General features: G+C 48.7%; 1 protein-coding gene across 16 annotated transcripts; it reads left to right on the top strand.

Moving 5' to 3' along the window:
- Positions 1–693: 693 nt before the first annotated feature.
- Positions 694–17,130, top strand: LOC136553284 (cytochrome P450 71A1-like). 16 transcript variants are annotated; one of them, XR_010783126.1, is made up of 8 exons: positions 694–2,126; positions 5,900–6,206; positions 6,285–6,348; positions 6,425–6,685; positions 6,769–7,162; positions 7,247–7,469; positions 7,547–7,632; positions 7,708–8,226. XR_010783126.1 is itself a non-coding variant. In XM_066544684.1 (6 exons), exons 1-6 carry the CDS (start codon positions 1,203–1,205, stop codon positions 7,379–7,381), a joined length of 2,085 nt encoding a protein of 694 aa, XP_066400781.1. In that variant the 5' UTR covers positions 694–1,202; the 3' UTR covers positions 7,382–8,272. The 16 variants fall into 16 exon arrangements, 14 of the variants coding, with proteins under 14 accessions (XP_066400781.1, XP_066400782.1, XP_066400780.1 ...); XR_010783125.1 differs by having other exon boundaries at positions 7,547–8,229; XM_066544684.1 differs by having other exon boundaries at positions 7,247–8,272.
- The last annotated feature ends 759 nt before the right edge of the window (positions 17,131–17,889 follow it).

Here is a 17,889-nt window from a genome sequence, read left to right as displayed (position 1 = left end):
GGGCGCGTTGTTGCCTCGGAGAGTCCCCGCCAGTCCGGGCGGAGACATCACCAGCTGGTCTCCGCCCGGCCACTGGCCTCAGAGCCTCCGCCATCAATGGCGCGCCGTCGCCTTGGCGGGTCTCCGCCGGTCCAGGCAGAGACATCATCTGTAGGTCTCCTCCCGGCCGCGCAGGAGCCATGCTGGCGCGCTTGCGCCCACCGCGAGCGCCCGCGCTTGAGTACCTACGCACACTTGGATAAAATTGTTCGTTTGGTTAGTTTAGAGATAAGGCTGCCTCCGCCCGTAATACCGGAGACGCTCGCCTGAGCGGTCGGCGGGGTGCGTGCCTGGCCTCGGCGGAGTCCGTGATGACCCCTCGAGCATGGTCGAGAAATCTCCTAGTCAGCGCCCGGTCTCCGCCCGCTCGAAGACGCCTTGGTGACACCCCGCTGCCAGGAGCCTTCGCCACCCGCCAAGATCCATGCTACAACAATCGATTCAAGGAGCTAGATCTCACTTTAAATGTTATCCTAAACGCTAAACGGTAAACAATAGGTCACCTACTATTTAGTCCATTACGTGGGCAAAACGGGTGTTCAAACAGAAAAAACGGCCGTTTAAATGATTAAAATAACCGATTAAACTGAAAAGATGTACCACCGTGTAGCATTTAAACGGTGTGTAATCGGGTTAAACGGCCGTTTAGGGGACAGCGCTTCCGATAGGAAAGAAGGGATCATTTGTTCCGCCACTTGACTTGACAGGTGAGGCGGCGAAGTCTGGTTTCTCTACAGTGCCCATTTTGACCGTAGCTGTGATATGGGTGGGGCTGCTTTGGAACCTAGCTGCTGACCTTGGAAAACATGTGTTGCTTATCTGTATACTTGGATTTCTTTTTCTGTCAGTTTTCTGAATCACAAGGATTGCCTTCATTTTCAATTTCCATCAACCAAAACAGATCCAACGGAACCCATTTGTCATCATCTCCCCCATCTTATCGCGCGCACCGCCGTCGCCATCTAACATAGCAGTGAGGCAACCCACATTCATTTTCCACGACAAGTCTATATTCCATACGTGAGAAAACTGGTGCTCCAATTATCTTGCTCGCTTCTCATTGGACCATCCATACCATTACCATACGTGTCATTGGACCATACGTACCATCCGTGAGAGCACTAGTGCAAACATTGACCATACGTGAGAGCACTGGTGCAAACATGGACGTGTCACCGCTCCTTGCACTGCTGCTCGTTGCCCTCCTCTCCCTGCTCCTCTTCCTCTCCACCGGGACCGGGAGGAAGACGCTGGGCGGTGATGGCCGGCGGCGGCTGCCGCCGTCGCCTCGGGGCTTTCCTATCCTGGGACACCTGCCTCTTCTCGGCCCCCTGCCGCACCGGAAGCTGTGGGCAATGGCGCAGGCGCACGGCCCGGTGATGCTCCTCCGCTTCGGCCGCGTGCCCACGGTGGTGGCCTCGTCGGAGGCCGCGGCGCAGGAGGTGATGAAGACCCACGACCTGGCGTTCGCGAGCCGCCCCAGGATGCGCATGGCCGAGCGCCTCGTCTACGGCCGCGACGTGGCCTTCGTCCCCTACGGCGAGCACTGGCGCCAGGGCCGCCGCGTCTGCGTGCTCCACCTCCTCAGCCAGCGCCGCGTCACCTCCTTCCGCCACGCCCGGGAGCAGGAGGTCGCCTCGATGCTCGCCCGCGTCCGCCGCGACGGCGGCGGCGCCGTGAACCTCACCACCCAAATCATCTCCTACACCAACGGCATCATCTCCCGCGCCGCGTTCGGCGACAAAGGAGGGAGCTACTACGACGGCCCCGACGGCGGCGAGAAGCTCACGAAGCTGTTCGCCGACTTCGAGGGGCTCCTGGGGACCGTCACCATGGGGGACTTCGTGCCGTGGCTGGCGTGGGTCGACGCGCTCATGGGGCTGGACGCCAAGGCCACGCGCACGTCCGCGGAGATGGACGCCTTCCTCGAGCGGGTCATCTCGGACCACCGACAGAGGCGCCGTGGCGGCCACCGTGACGGCGACGATCACCTGGACTTCGTCGACGTGCTGTTGGACGTGAACGACGACGAGGCGGACGCCAGTGGAGCCAAATTTGACGACGTGGCCATCAAGGCCATTATCCTGGTACGAACTTACGAATTAATTTACCAACCACACGTACTATCGGTACTGATTTTATATTGACGTTTTTTTTCCGCCAGCAGAAATAATTAATTTACATGCATGTCTGTATGTTCAACATTTGTCCGGCTCAATTTTTGCTACTCGGGGCAGTATGTTCGGGCTTCGGCGTATGCCGAACTCGATGGTTTACGCAAGAGACAGCCGATTTATCCTGGTTCAGGCCCTCGATCGTAGATCGAGTAATAACCTTACGTCCAGTCGGCCTTAGCCTTTGCGTTGGATTGATTATGATTTGTTCTGTTCTCTCTTTTGACAGGAGCATTGCCCTCCTTTATATAGTCAGGAGGCCAGAGTCCTAGTCGGTTTACAATGAGATTTCCTAGTAGGATTACTTGATAGTTCTACTACTAAGATTTACATGGGAAGAATCCTAGTTGAACTAGATCTTCTCTCTCCCTTGCGAGGTATCCTGTGGGTCCCGTATCGACAAGCCCCCGAGCACTTCATGGTTGAGCTCTGAAAGTCTCGCTCTGCCCCTTCAAGTCTTGTTGAGTAGGAATAAGATGTCATCCGAGTGCTTTCTGGAGTGAAATCTTGTAGCGCTTCTTAGGATCTTTGAGTGGTGAGTGCTTTTCTGAAGAAAAAATACATCCATCTGGTTGTAGCCCCCGAGCCTCTTGCTATTTGGAACAAAGAGCTGGAGGATCTTGTCTTGAAGTTGTTCCGATTGTTCGTTGAAGTTTTATAAAAAAGAACTCGAATATGGCTCGTTCCGGGTTCTTTTTGTCGTAATGTCTTGAAATGGTCTGTGTTGAGGAAGTCTTTTGGTGACGTGCGCTTTTTCGAAGAAAAAGTGCACTCACTGAGTGTAGCCCCCGAGCCTCTTGCTATTTGGAACAAAAAGTTGGAGGGTCTTGATCCTTTATGTTGTTTGAAAATTTGTGTTCTAAAGTAGTCCCCAAGACTTGGATTAAACCATCGTCCGAGTAGTCTCGCGGCATCCTTCCGAAGCGGCCTTTTAGTCTTGGATTAAACCATCATCCGAGTAGTTTTGCGACATACAGCCTCCGAGCTTATGTCTGGGTTCCTTTTTGGTGAAATTACACTCACTGAGTGTACGAGCCTCGTGCTTTTGGGTTTATCCCGCAGCTCCGCGCTTTCTCCGAGTTCTTCTCTTTAGAAAAGAAGTCGGATAAAGAGTCTTGATGTATCGTCGTCGTTGTAGTCTTGAGTTTCTTGTATTCTTGGTCCTTTGTCTTTGGTTCCGAGCCTCCGGAAGTAGTTGAAATGAAAACCGGGTTCCCTAGCTTAGTGTTGATTAGGCTATGGTGCTGGTCGAGCCTCCGAGCATATATCCGTGTTGTTTTGTTCAGGAAGAAATCGGATGCGAGGTCCTGGCGTATTCTTTGATGGTCTGCTGTTGCCAGATGTAGTTGTATGGTGGTGGTTGAGTGTAAATGCCTTTTGTTCACGGGTTGTACTGTGCTGGTATATTCTTCCGAATATGCCTGTCTTCGAGTACTGCTTCCTCTCGCCTGAGTCATCTATTATTAAGTCCTGTCTTTTCACTGTGTCCTTTGTTATGCTTATTTCGTTGGTACTCCTAGTCCATGTGCGCCGATCCTTTGGTCTATAAATACTGTCCCAGAGTGCTTGTTTTCATTCATTGAATATTCTGTTGAAACCTTGGTGGTCATGAACATGGTAGTTTGTGAAGTAGAGTAGCCCTCGGGCATGTTTTGTAGTTCCTATGTGTCTTGTCGTAGCTAGAGGAAGTCTTGTGATAGGGATTAGAGGTAGGCTAATCCCGCGACAGCATTATGCTAGGATGTACGTGGTGGTAGTTGGAGGAAGTCTTGTGATGTGGGCTTCGTTCCTTCATCCGGCAGTTCTGGGTTAATCCTCGTCGCCTGTCTTGAGACCGTCCGGTGCAGATCAACACCATATCCAGCATCACATCGGTCTTGGGTAGACAGATGCCTACCGGCCTTCCATGCTCCATGTTGCCCTGCCATGCTGTCGATTTCCGCCTTGGATGCACTGCGTCCGTCCTTTGAAGAAAATAGTGTAACTGATGGCGGTTTGTCCTTCCTAGTAGCAATTTGGGACACGTAGTCGTTCCAGAGTCTAGTCGTGTCCGTGTTCCTCTTTTGCTACTTTGCTTTTCATGGTGCCGAGTTCGTTGGGTCTTGTAAGATTTGTAATCTTCTATTTTTGAAGTCGCTTGTAATGTAACGAATCTTGTCTTCTGAGTTGTCTTTGACTTTTCTGTTGTGATCCCTGTCGTTCGTGAGACTACCGAGTTCTTTCTTACATATCCGGGTTCTTTTGTTCCTCGTGAGGTAGCCCTTTCTTTCTTCTTGGTTTGATGGGTTGTTCTTGTATCAATCTGATAACCCTGCCGTGGCGTTGGACGGATAAGTCTGAAATCTGCCCGTTGGTTTGTACCGTTGTGAGGATTCGTGCCCTCCGTCGTTTTAGCTGCGTCGGTAAATGCACCGTTGCGTTCCCACATTGTGTTTTAACAGGCTTTGTGGGCCGTTTGTATCACTGAAAAATCTATTTAAAGACCTTTTATCTTCCTTTTCCTTGTCGCCCAGCTCTTGCCTTTAAACCCTAGCTCTCAGAAATCCGCCGCCGTCATTGTCGCCATCACCCGAGCACCATCATTCTAGCTTCATCTTCCTTAGTGCCTTTTTTGCTTCCGCCAGTTCATGGGAAAGAAGAAAACCGCAAGCAAGTCTCAGGCGACCTTCGTGGACGAGGAGTCATCCCTGTCTTTGATTGAAAACCAGGAGTTCGTGGCCATGAGGGCAGCTCAGAAGGTTTGGCCGGCTCCAACAACAAGCGAAGACCAGCTGCGCGAGCTCATTAGCGACGGCTTGATCCAAAGCAAAGTCATCGCTGAATGGAGAGTTCTGGGCGAGCATCGGGTTCCGACTCCGGGTCCTGGTGAGATTGTCCTTTTTGTTTCCTTTGTCCGCGCTGGACTTTGTCTTCCTGCTTCCGCCTTCCTTCATCAGTTTCTTAGTTATTTTGGGGTTAGTCTGAACCATCTAACCCCCAATGCCGTTCTCCATCTTTCTGTTTTTGTTCACCTTTGTGAAGCCTTCCTTGGGATCCCTCCTTCTCTATCTCTTTTTCGCTTTTTCTTTCGTCTAAAACCTCAACCCCGCCGTGAAGAAACCAGCGCCCTCGGCGGTTGCGGGATTCAGTTTCGCCAGGGTCTCAAAATTAAGTTTTTTGATTATGACCTGGTTGATTCTGTCAAAGATTGGCGTGCCAAGTGGTTCTACGCTGCCAATTTGATCCCTTCTCTTGTCGTTCACTCTGGATCTGGTCCTATGGTGAATGACCGATGGGACAAGAAGCTTGAGTCACCTGCTGAGATTCAAGCGATCTAGCCACTCCTTGATAGGATTAGCATGCTGAAACAGCAGGGTTTGACCGGCTTTGGTATTGTTTCAAGCTTCCTTCGTCGCCGGGTTCAGCCTTTGAAAGAGCGGGAGCATCTTGGCTTTGAGTATTCTAGGGCCGAGGATCCTTCACGCATGGTCCCAGCTCTTGAGCTGACCGGTGAGGAGGTACTCGAGCGCCTCCAGAAGATACTGAAAGGAGTGAGCGTCATTCCTCCTGCCGTCTCTGAGTTCTCAGCCATCAACCCGCCCCCAGCTGTGAGTTGTCTATCTTTTTGTTTGAGTTCTTTATGTACTCTTGCTGCATCCGTTCTTGCTTAGCTTTTCCTTGTCTCGGTGTTTTATCTTTTTTCGTAGGAGCTTGGGTGGAACTTTGTCGATCCGATCCCCCTTGATGTTCTCCCTGCCATGGCGGAGACTGGGGATCGTCTAGCTGGTACTTCTGCAATTAGTAAGTCTCAAACATTTACAGCCCTTCCTGGGGTTTCTTTCAGATTTGTTGATGTATATGAAGAATATGTTCCTCGTCTAGTCTCTCGTAGTCCTCGCAGTGTCCCGAAGAGGGGGCGAATAGACAGGTCTTCATCTGGCTTGCCTGTCTCCAAGAAGCCTCGCAAACCAAGTACTCCCTCAGGTACTCCAGTTGTTGCTAGCATGCTCTTAGGTGAGCACATTTAATACTCTTTGTTCTTTTATTTTCATGTTTCTCTCTTGAACCGAGTACTTTTCATCTCCTTTTCAGCAGGTGCTCTGGTTTCATTGGCTGAGGAAGAAGAGGATGATGAAGTCCCCCTCATCATGCGGCGGTGAGTTGGTTTTCATATTCTTGTTGCATTGAATTTCTCCTCTTTGTTTTGAATTTTAGTCTTGAACTTTTTGAAGTAATCGGAGGTCGGGTATGAGTTCTTCCGAGGCTCCCGCGCCGACTTCTTCTGAAGCTCCGGTGTCGAGTTCTTTGGTTGCCTCTGTCCTGAGCTGTACCGCTCCTCCGGTGCGGAGTTCTTCCATGGCTCTAGCCCCGGCTTCTTCCGCGGCTCCATTGTCGGCTGTCCCGCTCCCGTCGCCGGGTGGCAGGGACGTCTTCGCCGTCGTGGTTCCCCCTGCGAGGCTTTCTCTTGGCTTCGCGAAGAAAAAAGTAGTCGGGTGAGTAGATTCTAGCTTTATCTTTTTGGCTTTTATCTTCCTTCCTCTGATTTTTATTGGTGCTTCCTTTTATCACTTTTCAGTGTTTCGCCTTCTCTAATTTCTTCATCGACTTCTTCTCTGCCTCCCGCCGTGCCAACGAGTTCTGAGCCTCGAGACTCACAACATTCTGTTGATGAAGTCGCCGCGGGGGCTTCAGAGCTACCTGGCGGAGTTGCGGACTTGGTCGCTCCGGAGGTAACTGTGGCCGTCGCGCTAGGTCCTTCTGAGGGTTTGGCTCCGGCTTCCCTGGAGGTTGCTTTGGTCGTTCCTTCTTCGCCCCAGCCGGCCTCTCCTTCCCCTTCTCTTGCTTCCGGCGGCCCCTTCTTTTCCGGTGACGTGGTGCAACAGTTCGATGCCACTCATCGGTTATCGGAGCTGACCGTAGCTTGGGGGAGCTTGTCGACCCTCGCGACTTCTTTTGGTGAAAAGCTCCAGGTAGGTTTTACTACCACTCCTCTTTTGCATGCTTGTTTTTCTTCTATCCTTACGCCTTGTTTCTCTTTGCCTCTTTTTGCTCAGTCTTTCTCTCGTGATCATTCTGGCTTCTTTTTCTCATCTGAAAATGAGAGGAAGTTGTCTTTGGAGGTGGACGCTCTGAAAGCCGATCTTGACCTCCTTCGGGCTGAGTTGGAGACGGAGCGTCAAATGCACTAAAAGGAGGAGAAAGCCCTTCGCGCCCGGGTAGTGGAGACGGAGAAACAGAGAGATGCTGCGGTGGAGTCTACGAAGAATGAATGCAAAGGTGCCGCAGGTTCTGCCTGTTTCTTCTTGTATTTTGACTTCTTTTTCCGCTGACTTGTTCTTGGGTGTCCTGTCTAGCTCTCCGAGTTGAGAAGCAGAAGCTCTTGGAGAGTATTGATGAAATGAGGGCCCTTGTCCGTTCTAGTCATAATAGAGCTGAGGAGGTAATTACTCATGCTGAGGAAGAACTCGCCCTTGCTAAGCTGATTAGGCGCGGAGCTGACAGAGATCTTGTGCAGGCCCAAAAAACTATTGAAGGCTTGTCCGGGAAGCTGGCGACGGCTATAGAGAATTGGAATGTTTTGTGGAAATCTTTTCGTTCAGTAGCCGATGTCCTCCGGACTCCAGCGGATGACGGGCAATCTTGGGCGCAGTTCATTCCCCGGATTCTGACTCGTTTCCAAGAGTTCGTGAAGAGGTGTGCCCAAGTATGTACCAAGAATGTGCTGGCCCAGGTCCGGGTCCTTGCTCCAGAGGCGCCTCTCTCCAAGATAGCAGAAGAAGCTGAAAGCCAAGAATATCTTGACGCCGTTGAGAGGATGGAGTCTGAGGTCGAAGGTCTAGCCAGTAGGGTTGTAGACAGTCTAAATATTGACATTTCCCTTTCTGATGACAACGCCTGACTCGATTGAGCGTCCCCTTGTAATATTACACTCCTTTTTAAATGAAGATTCTTTATTTTTGTTGATGTATTCTTTGCCTGGGTGCGGTTGAAGTTACTTGACTTGCTGAGTACTTTGTCCTGTTCCCGTCTCTACTCCGCAAAACAACTCTGTGCGTTATTCTGACGAGACCCCTCGATTTGTCGAGTACTTTTCTTTTCTTCCTCCTTTGTGATCCGTCGAGTGCTTTGTCCGTGCTATGACTTGTTAGATGTAGATCTTTGCGTTTACAACCTTTCGCCTGCGCTATGTAAAATGACTCGGTATAGAATGTTGCCTTGACAAACTTCGGCACCCGAGTGCTTTCTTGAATGGTGCTTGTGCTTTTCTGAGGAAAAAGTATTCCTATCTGGATGTAGCCCCCGAGCCTCTTGCTTTTCGGAATGAAGTGCTGGAGGGTCTTTTGAAGTTAAATTTTGGTCGACTCAGCCATTTTGCTTTTTGTTTCGAGTGTTAGCTTTTAGCTACCCTCATCGGCGAGCTCAAGCATTTTTTCAGCTATTTTGCTCTCGGCCGGGATGCTCAGGCATGTTTTTAGCCATTTTGCTTTTTTGTTTCGGGTGTTAGCTTTTAGCTACCCTCATCGGCGGGCTCAAGCGTTTTTTCAGCTATTTTGCTCTCGGCCGGGATGCTCAGGCATGTTTTCAGCCATTTTGCTTTTTTGTTTCGGGTGTTAGCTTTTAGCTACCCTCATCGGCGGGCTCAAGCGTTTTTTCAGCTATTTTGCTCTCGACCGGGATGCTCAGGCATGTTTTCAGCCATTTTGCTTTTTGTTTCGTGAAAACAACTCGTTGAAGGTCATGACAAGACATGCTGTGGATGAATGCCATCTTTATTGATCATGAGTATAAACTACTACATATGTTGTTGAAGAGTATTGCTTTTCATCGATTGTGAACGTTGGTCCCTTGTGGCTTGCATATCTGTTTTTTCTTGAGTTGTTTCTACGCGTAGAATCTTCTTAGCTGGCTGATGTGCCATGTATTGCTGGCTTCTTTTTCATCTTCAGTTATTAACTTGTATGTGCCTGGTCCGGTGACTTTTGTGACAATGAAGGGACCTTCCCATGGACTGAGTAGCTTATGTCGTCCGTTAGTCTTCTGTATCCTTCTTAGTACTAAGTCTCCGACTTGTAGTGATCGAGGTTGGGTACTCTTGTTGTAATGCCGTCTTAAACCTTGTAGGTATCTGGCTGATTGGAGGGTAGCATTTACTCTGATTTCTTCTGAGCTGTCGAGTTCTAATCTTCTTGTGTGTTCCGCTTCTCCTTCATCTTATTGCTCTATCTTTGGGGATGTCCAGATCAAGTCGGCGGGCAGTACAGCCTCTGACCCGTAAACTAGGAAGAAAGGTGAATAGCCTGTTGCTCTGCTTATTTGAGTTCGTAGTCCCCATACTACTTTCGGTAATTCTTCAATCCATTTGGACCCAGAGTCCACTAGTTCTTCGTATAATCTTGGCTTTAATCCGGCTAGTATGAGTCCATTAGCCCTTTCTACTTGTCCGTTGGCCTCTGGATGTGCAACAGACGCATAGTCTATACTGAAACCACAGTCTTGTGCCCAGCCCTTGAATTCTGTAGCTGTGAAAGGGGAGCCTAGATCTGTGATGATTCGATTGGGCATGCCAAAGCGGTGCATAATGTTTTGGATGAACTCGACTGCTTTGGTTGCGCTGTACTTCGCGAGTGGTTTGTATTCAATCCATTTGGTGAATTTGTCGATTGCTACAAAGATGTACTCGAAGCCGCCTTTTGCTTTTTTCAGGGGTCCTACTTGATCTACCCCCAGCAGGAAAAAGGCCAAGCGGGTGGGATGCAGATAAGATTGTGAGCTAGTACGTGGGCTTGTCTTGCAAACATTTGGCAACCTTTGCATTTTTTGACAAGCTCTTCTGCGTCTTTCAAAGTGGTTGGCCAGTAGAATCCGGTGCGAAATGCTTTGCCAACCAGTGTCCTTGAAGCGGCATGATTTCTACAGCAACCTGAGTGTATTTCATCTAGGATTTCTTTGCCTTCTTTAAATGAGACACATTTTAGTAGTACTCCTGATGATGCTGCTCTTCTGTAGAGTTTATCCCCTACTAGAACGTAGTTTTTGCTTCTGTGAACAACTTGTGTGGCCTCTGCTTTATCTGCTGGCAGTTTATTTTCTTTGATATAGTCAATGAAAACTTGGGTCCATGAAGTGTTGATTATCAAGATCTGAATGCCTTTAGCCTGAATTTCATGTGTTGTTTCACCGGGTTGTTTGATAGAGGAAACTGATAGCTCTTCTATGAATACGCCGGGTGGAACTTTTGCTCTGTCTGATCCGAGCTTGGCAAGGACATCTGCTGCAATGTTGGAATCGCGTAGGACGTGTAAAATTTCTAATCCTTGGAAATGTTTTTCAAGTTTCCGTATTTCAGCACAATAAGCACCCATGTTTTCTTTGGTGCAATCCCAATCTTTGTTGACTTGGTTGATGACCACTGCTGAATCGTCGTATACGAGTAATCTTTTTATTCCGAGGGTAATCGCCACTCGTAGCCCGTGGATGAGGGCTTCATATTCTGCTTCGTTATTTGTAGCTTGCCATAATATCTAAAGGACGTACTTGAGTTGTTTTCCTTCTAGAGAAATGAGGAGAACGCCTGCACCGGCCCCGCCTAGTTTGAGTGATCCGTCAAAGTACATCTTCCAGTGGTCAAGGATTGTATCTGATAAAGGCTGTTGAATCTCTGTCCATTCGGCCACGAAATCGGCGAGGGCTTGAGATTTGATTGCTTTCCATGGGGTGAAATTGATGTCAAGAGCTCTAATTTCAACTGCCCACTTAGATATGCGCCCCATGGCATCTTTATTGTGTAGGATGTCTCAGAGTGGAAAATCTATCACCACGGTAATCTTGTGGCTTTCGAAATAGTGGCGAAGCTTCCATGAGGTAATGAGTAGAGCGTAGAGTAGTTTTTGTACATGCGGGTACCAGATTTTGGATTCTGACAGTACTTCACTGATGTAGTATACGGGACGTTGCACTTTATACACACGCCCTTGTTCTTCTCTTTCTATGACTATTGCTGTGCTAATTACGGTAGGAGTTGCCGCAATATATAGCATCATATCTTCATCTTTCTTTGGAGGTGTTAGGATAGGCGATGAAGTGAGGTATTCTTTAAGTTTTTTGAAAGCTTCGTCGGCCTCTATTGTCCACTCGAACTTGTCTGTCTTCTTTAGTAGTTTAAAGAAAGGTAACCCCTTTTCGCCGAGTCTTGATATGAAACGGTTGAGGGCCGCCATGCATCATGTTAGTTTCTGCACATCTTTGACACTTCTAGGTGGGCCCATTTCTGTTATAGCTCGAATTTGCTTGGTGCTGGCTTCGATCCCGCGCTGACTGACCAAAAATCTGAGTAGTTGTCCTGAGGGAACTCCAAATACACATGTATTTGGGTTCAATTTCCATCTCCATTTCTTCAAGTTTTCGAAGGTTTGCTTTAAATCTTCGATTAGAGTGTCTGGGTTCTTTGTTTTCACCACCACATCGTCCACGTATGCCTCCACATTTTCACCGATTTGATTCCCAAGGCAAGTCTGGATAGCTCTTTGGTACGTGGCGCCAGCGTTTTTTAGTCCAAACGACATGGTCTTGTAGCAGTAGGCACCAAACGGGGTGATGAAAGATGTCTTGCTCTGGTCTTCTTCTTTTAGTGCGATCTGGTGATATCCTGAATAGCAATCGAGAAAAGATAATAGCGCAAATCCTGCTGTCGAGTCAACTATCTGGTCAATGCGTGGTAGCCCGAACGGATCTTTTGGGCAATGTTTGTTGAGATCTGTGTAATCGACGCACATACGCCACTCGTCCGTGTTTTTCTTCTGTACAAGGACCGGGTTTGCTAGCCAATCTGGATGAAGGATCTCCTTGATGAATCCGGCTGCCATCAGTTTTGTTATTTCCTTTTTAATTGCTGCCTTCTTGTCGGGTGAGAATCGTCGTAGCCATTGTTTTACAGGTTTGGAGCTTTTGTTAACATCAATTCTGTGCTCAGCCAACTCCCTTGGGACTCCTGGCATGTCGGCTGGCTTCCAAGCGAAGATATCTTTGTTGTCCCGAAGAAAGTTGGTGAGCATGAGTTCCTATTTTGCCGAGAGGTGAGCACTGATAGTTGCTGTCTTGGAGGTATCGCCTGTGCCTAAGTCGATTTGCTTGACGTCGGCTTCTTTTGGTGGTGCGATGATGCTGGGCTTTTTAGCCGGTATTTCTAATTCTTCTTGGCTTGTTTCTGCAGCGATTGCGGCTATTTCTTTTCTTCCATTGTCGGCTTGCGCTTTAGCTGCAATTTGGATCGCCTGAACGTCGCAGTCAAAAGCGCGCTTTAAATCGCTTCAAAGAGAAAGGATACCGTTGGGTCCTGGCATCTTAAGCAGTAAGTACGGATAATGTGGTATTGCCATGAATTTGGCCAGTGCTGGACGTCCGAGGATTGCATGATATGATGAATCGAAGTTGGCGACTTCAAATTTGATAAACTCTGTTCGGTAGTTTGAAGGAGTTCCAAAGGTAACAGGTAAAGTAATTTGTCCGAGTGGCATGGCTGCTTTGCCGGGTACTATTCCGTAAAAAGGTGTGCTTGTTGGCGTAATCATCCCAGCGAGTTGTAGTCCCATTTTCCTTAGAGTTTCTGAAAAGATGATGTTAAGTCCAGCTCCTCCATCGATTAGTACTTTGGTGACGGTCATACCAGCAATAGTTGGATCTAGAACCAGTGGATAATGGCATGCGTTTCCCATGCTAGTCCGTTGGTCTTCTCTGGTAAATTGGATAGGATACTGTGACTAATTGAGGTATCTTGGTGTAGCCAGTTCTGCTATCATAATGGTCCATAGTGCTAGTTTTTCTTGATGTTTGCTTCTGCAATCCGGAGCCCCTGAGAAAATCACTGCTACCGTTCCCCTGGGTTTTTGGAATCCTTTGTCCTCGTGGTTGTCTTCTTCTCTTTTCTGATTGTCCTCTTTGGTGTTTTCCTTACTATCTTTTCTTGTGTATCGATCATTGAAAGTGTAGCAATTTCCGATGGTGTGCCTCCCACTAGGGTGCAATGGGCAACGTATGTTTTCAATGTCATCGTATCTTCTGGGTTTGGGAAACTTTTTTGATTTGTTGGCCATTGCCACAGTATTATCTGGTCTACGTTTTCTTTCTTGATGTCTGCTATTTCGGTGATTTTGCTTGTCCGGGTTGTCTTGGTTGCTTCTGTCCGGGAACCTCTCTCGTGTTTTTTTCTTCTGCAGTAATCATCTTTTCTACTGTACGTCTGAATTCTTCATTGTTTCTCAGATTTTCTTTGCAGAAGTCTTGAAATTGCCATCTAGCCATGATTCCGTGAGAGAAAGCTTCAATTACTTCTCGTTCGGTTATGTCATGCACTTGAGCTCGTAGTTCGCCGAATCGTCGATAGTAGTTTCTAAGACTTTCACCTCCCTTTTGCTTGAGTCCTTTTAGTTCTACATGAGTGATTGGGTGTGTAATGATTCCTGCGAAATTCTCACAAAAAGCTCTTTGAAAATCCTCCCAATTTCTGATAGATCCTGGATTTAGTTTATCGAACCATTGGAGGGGCATGGCCTCCAGTGCCATGGGGAAGAAAAGGGTTTTGATATCGTCGTCTCCTCTGGCTAGTTCAATTGATTGTGAATATATTCTGAGCCATTGCTTTGGTTCAGTTTTACCATCACACTTGGAGTGATTAGACGGTTTGAATTTGTGAGGTAATCGCACCAATGCGAGCCTGTTCGCGAAGCAGGGGAATATGTCGTGTGCCTTGGTTTCTTTGAATTCAGATTCGGCGCCTTCCTCTGGCCAACTGTTGTTCTGATGGGAACAATCTTGCGAGGTTGTCTGGGTAGGTACCCTGCTCCTAGTCCTCCTTAGTTGTTCAAATCGGTGGCCTTGATTATGTTCCTTCCTACTTCCTCCGTCATGGCTTCCACCCGGCCCAAGTCTTTCGAAAGCGGATTTCCTTTGATTTTGATCTTCTTGCCGGTGGGTTGTTGATCTGGCGGGTAGTCTTGATCGAGCTTTCTCTTCATGCGTTCTCGGGATTGTCGATCGGAGCAAGTCTTGGAGCTGTTCATACTTCTCACCAGGATGCGAAGTTGCTCCGAGTTCTTCTAATGCTTCTCGAATCTTATCGTAAGGCGTATTCGCCGTGCGTCTTCCTTCGACTTCTCGTTGCGATTTTCTTTTGTCGTACTCAGCCAATTCTGACTCGTATCTGATCCAAGCTTCCCTGCGCTGCCTAGCACGGTGTTGGCGCCCTTGCTTCAACTTGTTTTTTCTTTCTCTAGCTTGTTTTTAACTATCTGTTTCTCCGTCGTAGCCCTAGGCAAAGGGTGATATGTTGGATTCTGATTCATCTGATGATCTGACATCGGGTGCTTCCGGAGGATTTAATGGTGACCGCGGTCGTCGAACCATGAGCACTTCTCGTGCATGAGTCGTTCTGTTATTGGCGTTAGTTTTCATGCTGTTGGAGTCGCTCATAACTTTAGTGGATGCCTCGGTGTCGTAGATCGAGTCTCCTTCTTGGTAAGGTAAAATAGTTGTTGTTGTTGTGCCGACTAGTTGGGTTCTGCTACCCTCAGGAACGGAATCCGGCCAGTGGATGATACAGTCCTGCGATGTTATCGTTAGCACGAGACCCTCCTGAGCTCCTGTCAGTGGTATCCCGAATCTTGGATTGAAAAATCTTTCGACCTGTCCCTAATAGGATTTTGTCATGTTGTCGAGCCCAAATGAAAAAGAACTCGACTTCTTGAGAGAATTCTGGGGGTAATCCAAGTTGTTTTGGGTTGTGCTCTGGAACCTTGCCAAAAAAGAACTCGGTTTCTTGAAAGCACTCGGATAAAACTTTGCCTTAGAGTTTGAATTCGAATCGGATACGAGTGGTCGTGAAATCCGATTTGACTTGGATACTATGAGCTGCGCGAATCTTCTGGTGAGCTGATCCGTTGTAGTTGTTGAAATAGGAACTTCTTTTAGATGATCTGGATCTTCGAGGAGATGGCTTTGAAGCTTGCCGTTGTTGTCTGCCTTGCAGATCCATGAGCCGAAGATGAAAGTTGATCCCGTCGGAAAAATTATGTTGTCGAGGTCCATCGAGCTCTCGAAAGCAAAGTCGCCGAAAGCCCCTACCTGGCGCGCCAGCTGTCGATGTTTTACCACCGATAGCCTGCCATGGGGGTACCCGGGGCAGTATGTTCGGGCTTCGGCGTATGCCGAACTCGATGGTTTACGCAAGAGACAGCCGATTTATCCTGGTTCAGGCCCTCGATCGTAGATCGAGTAATAACCTTACATCCAGTCGGCCTTAGCCTTTGCGTTGGATTGATTATGATTTGCTCTGTTCTCTCTTTTGACAGGAGCATTGCCCTCCTTTATATAGTCAGGAGGCCAGAGTCCTAGTCGATTTACAATGAGATTTCCTAGTAGGATTACTTGATAGTTCTACTACTAAGATTTACATGGGAAGAATCCTAGTTGAACTATATCTTCTCTCTCCCTTATGGGGTATCCTGTGGGTCCCGTATCGACAGTACGTACGCACTTGACGTGGGCTATGACACGTATTTACGTACGCACATTATTTTTTATACATGCAGGACATGTTTGCCGCCGCCACGGACACGACCTACACGACGCTGGTATGGGCCATGGCCGAGCTCATCAACCACCCACACGAGATGCGCAAGGTCCAGGACGAGATCCGCGCGGCCGTCGCCGTCGCCGGCGGCGACCGCGTCACCGAGGACCACCTTGAGAAGCTGCGCTACCTCAGGTGCGTCATCAAGGAGACGCTCCGGCTGCGGACGCCGCTGCCGCTCCTGCTGCCCCATGAGACGACCGTGGACACGGAGCTGCTCGGCTACCACGTCCCAGCGCGCACCCGCGTCATCGTCAACGCCTGGGCCATCGCGCGGGACCCCGCGACTTGGGAGCGCGCGGACGAGTTCGTGCCGGAGCGGTTCGCCGGCGACGACCTCACGACGGACTACTTGCTCGGGCAGGACTTCAGGTTCGTGCCGTTCGGCGCTGGAAGAAGAGGGTGTCCAGGGGTGGGGTTCTCTGTGCCGGTCATGGAGCTGGCGCTGTCGAGCTTGCTGTATCACTTTGACTGGGAGCTGCCGGCTGGAGGACCGTCGAAGCTGGAGATGGACGAGCTGAACGGGCTGTCCGTGCGGCTCAAGGCGAACCTGTGTTTGGTTGCTAAGCCGTGGTGTCGTCAGTAAGATCATCATGCATGCCTTTGTTGGTAGTGGGATTTAAACATACGTGGGTGATTTTGGTTGCATTGTATAGTCATAGTGTCATGTACGCACCTAAAGTGAATAATTGTACAACATCTAGATGTAAGTTTATTATGGTTCTTTAGAATGTTTTTATTTCCTAGATTCAAGTTTATGATAGTTCTTTAGAATGTTTGTGTTTCCTACATGGCTTCGACGAACCATCAGGGAAATTCATTTTTGATAATGATATGCCACGTGCGTGTGTCCGGACGGACCGACCCAACGCACCGCTCACCAGCGCCATGCGCCTAAATCTGCGTCGCCCGTCCACGTTGCATGCCGCGCGCCCCCGCCCCACCCCGTGCTCATTCCCTCCCACCCATCGCATGCGCTGCCTGCCCGACTAAGCCAAGGCGATGCTAGTGGTGCTCGCGCACCGCTACTGGTGCTGGTGCTGGCGGCACTCGCGCGCCGCCGCTCGCCGCCGGCTCCCACCCTAACGCTTGGAATCGACCAGCCCTGGCCTTCCCTTTATTACAAAACACATGTTTAAAGTGTTTTAGATGTTTCAGAGGTATATTTCAGATGTCTCATATGGATGTTACAATGGTAGTTTTCGGATGTTGCACATGTTACAATGGTTATACATGTATGTTGTAAGAGTTTGTTCAAAATGTTTCATCTGTTTCATACATATGTTGCAAGTATTTTATCTGGATGTTGCATATGTTGTAAATATATGTTCTAAATGTTTTATCTGTTTTAGATGTATGTTGCAATTGGTTCATCTGAGTGTTGCAAAATTAGATCTAGATGTAGGGTTGTTGAGTGAGGAAGAGAGAGCTAGCGTAGGAGCCATGGCGGCGTCGATGTGGGGAGGAGGCACCGGCCGTGCAGCGCCGGTGTGGAAGAGGCGGGTGCGAAGCGGTGTGGAAGAGGCGGGCGAGGCGCTGGTGTGGAAGAGACGGGGCCGAGTCATCCGGGCGGCATGTGCAGCGGAGCGGGAGGGAGCGGTCCGAACACGAGTGGCGCGCGAATACGAGAGACCAGGCCGGAGCAGGCGTGGGAGTCCGGATGCGTGCAACCGTTTGGACGTCCGGGTGCTAGTCTTTTCGATTCATTTTTCCTATTTCTAGCCGTGTCAAAGGATCAAGGGTTTTTTATACAAATTGGTTGAAAAATTACCGACCACAAATGTCATGAAAATTCCAGTTTTCTGTTTATAGCAGTGTCAAGTTGAAAAACAACAACCACAAATGCCAACCAAACTACTAGAGCATCTCCAACTTTTTATTCTTAAATCCACTCTCTAAATTATTATTCAGAGAGCGGTTTAAATAAAAATCGCTCTCGATATCTTTTCACCTCAAGCATCTTCTCTATATCTTGTGCGTACTCTGGAGTGCTAGCTCCACTCTCCATCCTCTTTGACCAGTAAGTGACAATATTTGGAGATCTACCATTTTGTTTCAGAAATGCTATACAAC

This window comes from Miscanthus floridulus, chromosome 5 (assembly GCF_019320115.1).
Source record: "Miscanthus floridulus cultivar M001 chromosome 5, ASM1932011v1, whole genome shotgun sequence".
NCBI lineage: Eukaryota > Viridiplantae > Streptophyta > Magnoliopsida > Poales > Poaceae > Miscanthus > Miscanthus floridulus.
The sequence above is the reverse complement of the archived record's forward strand: the minus strand, read 5'-3'. Positions and strand labels throughout refer to the sequence as shown.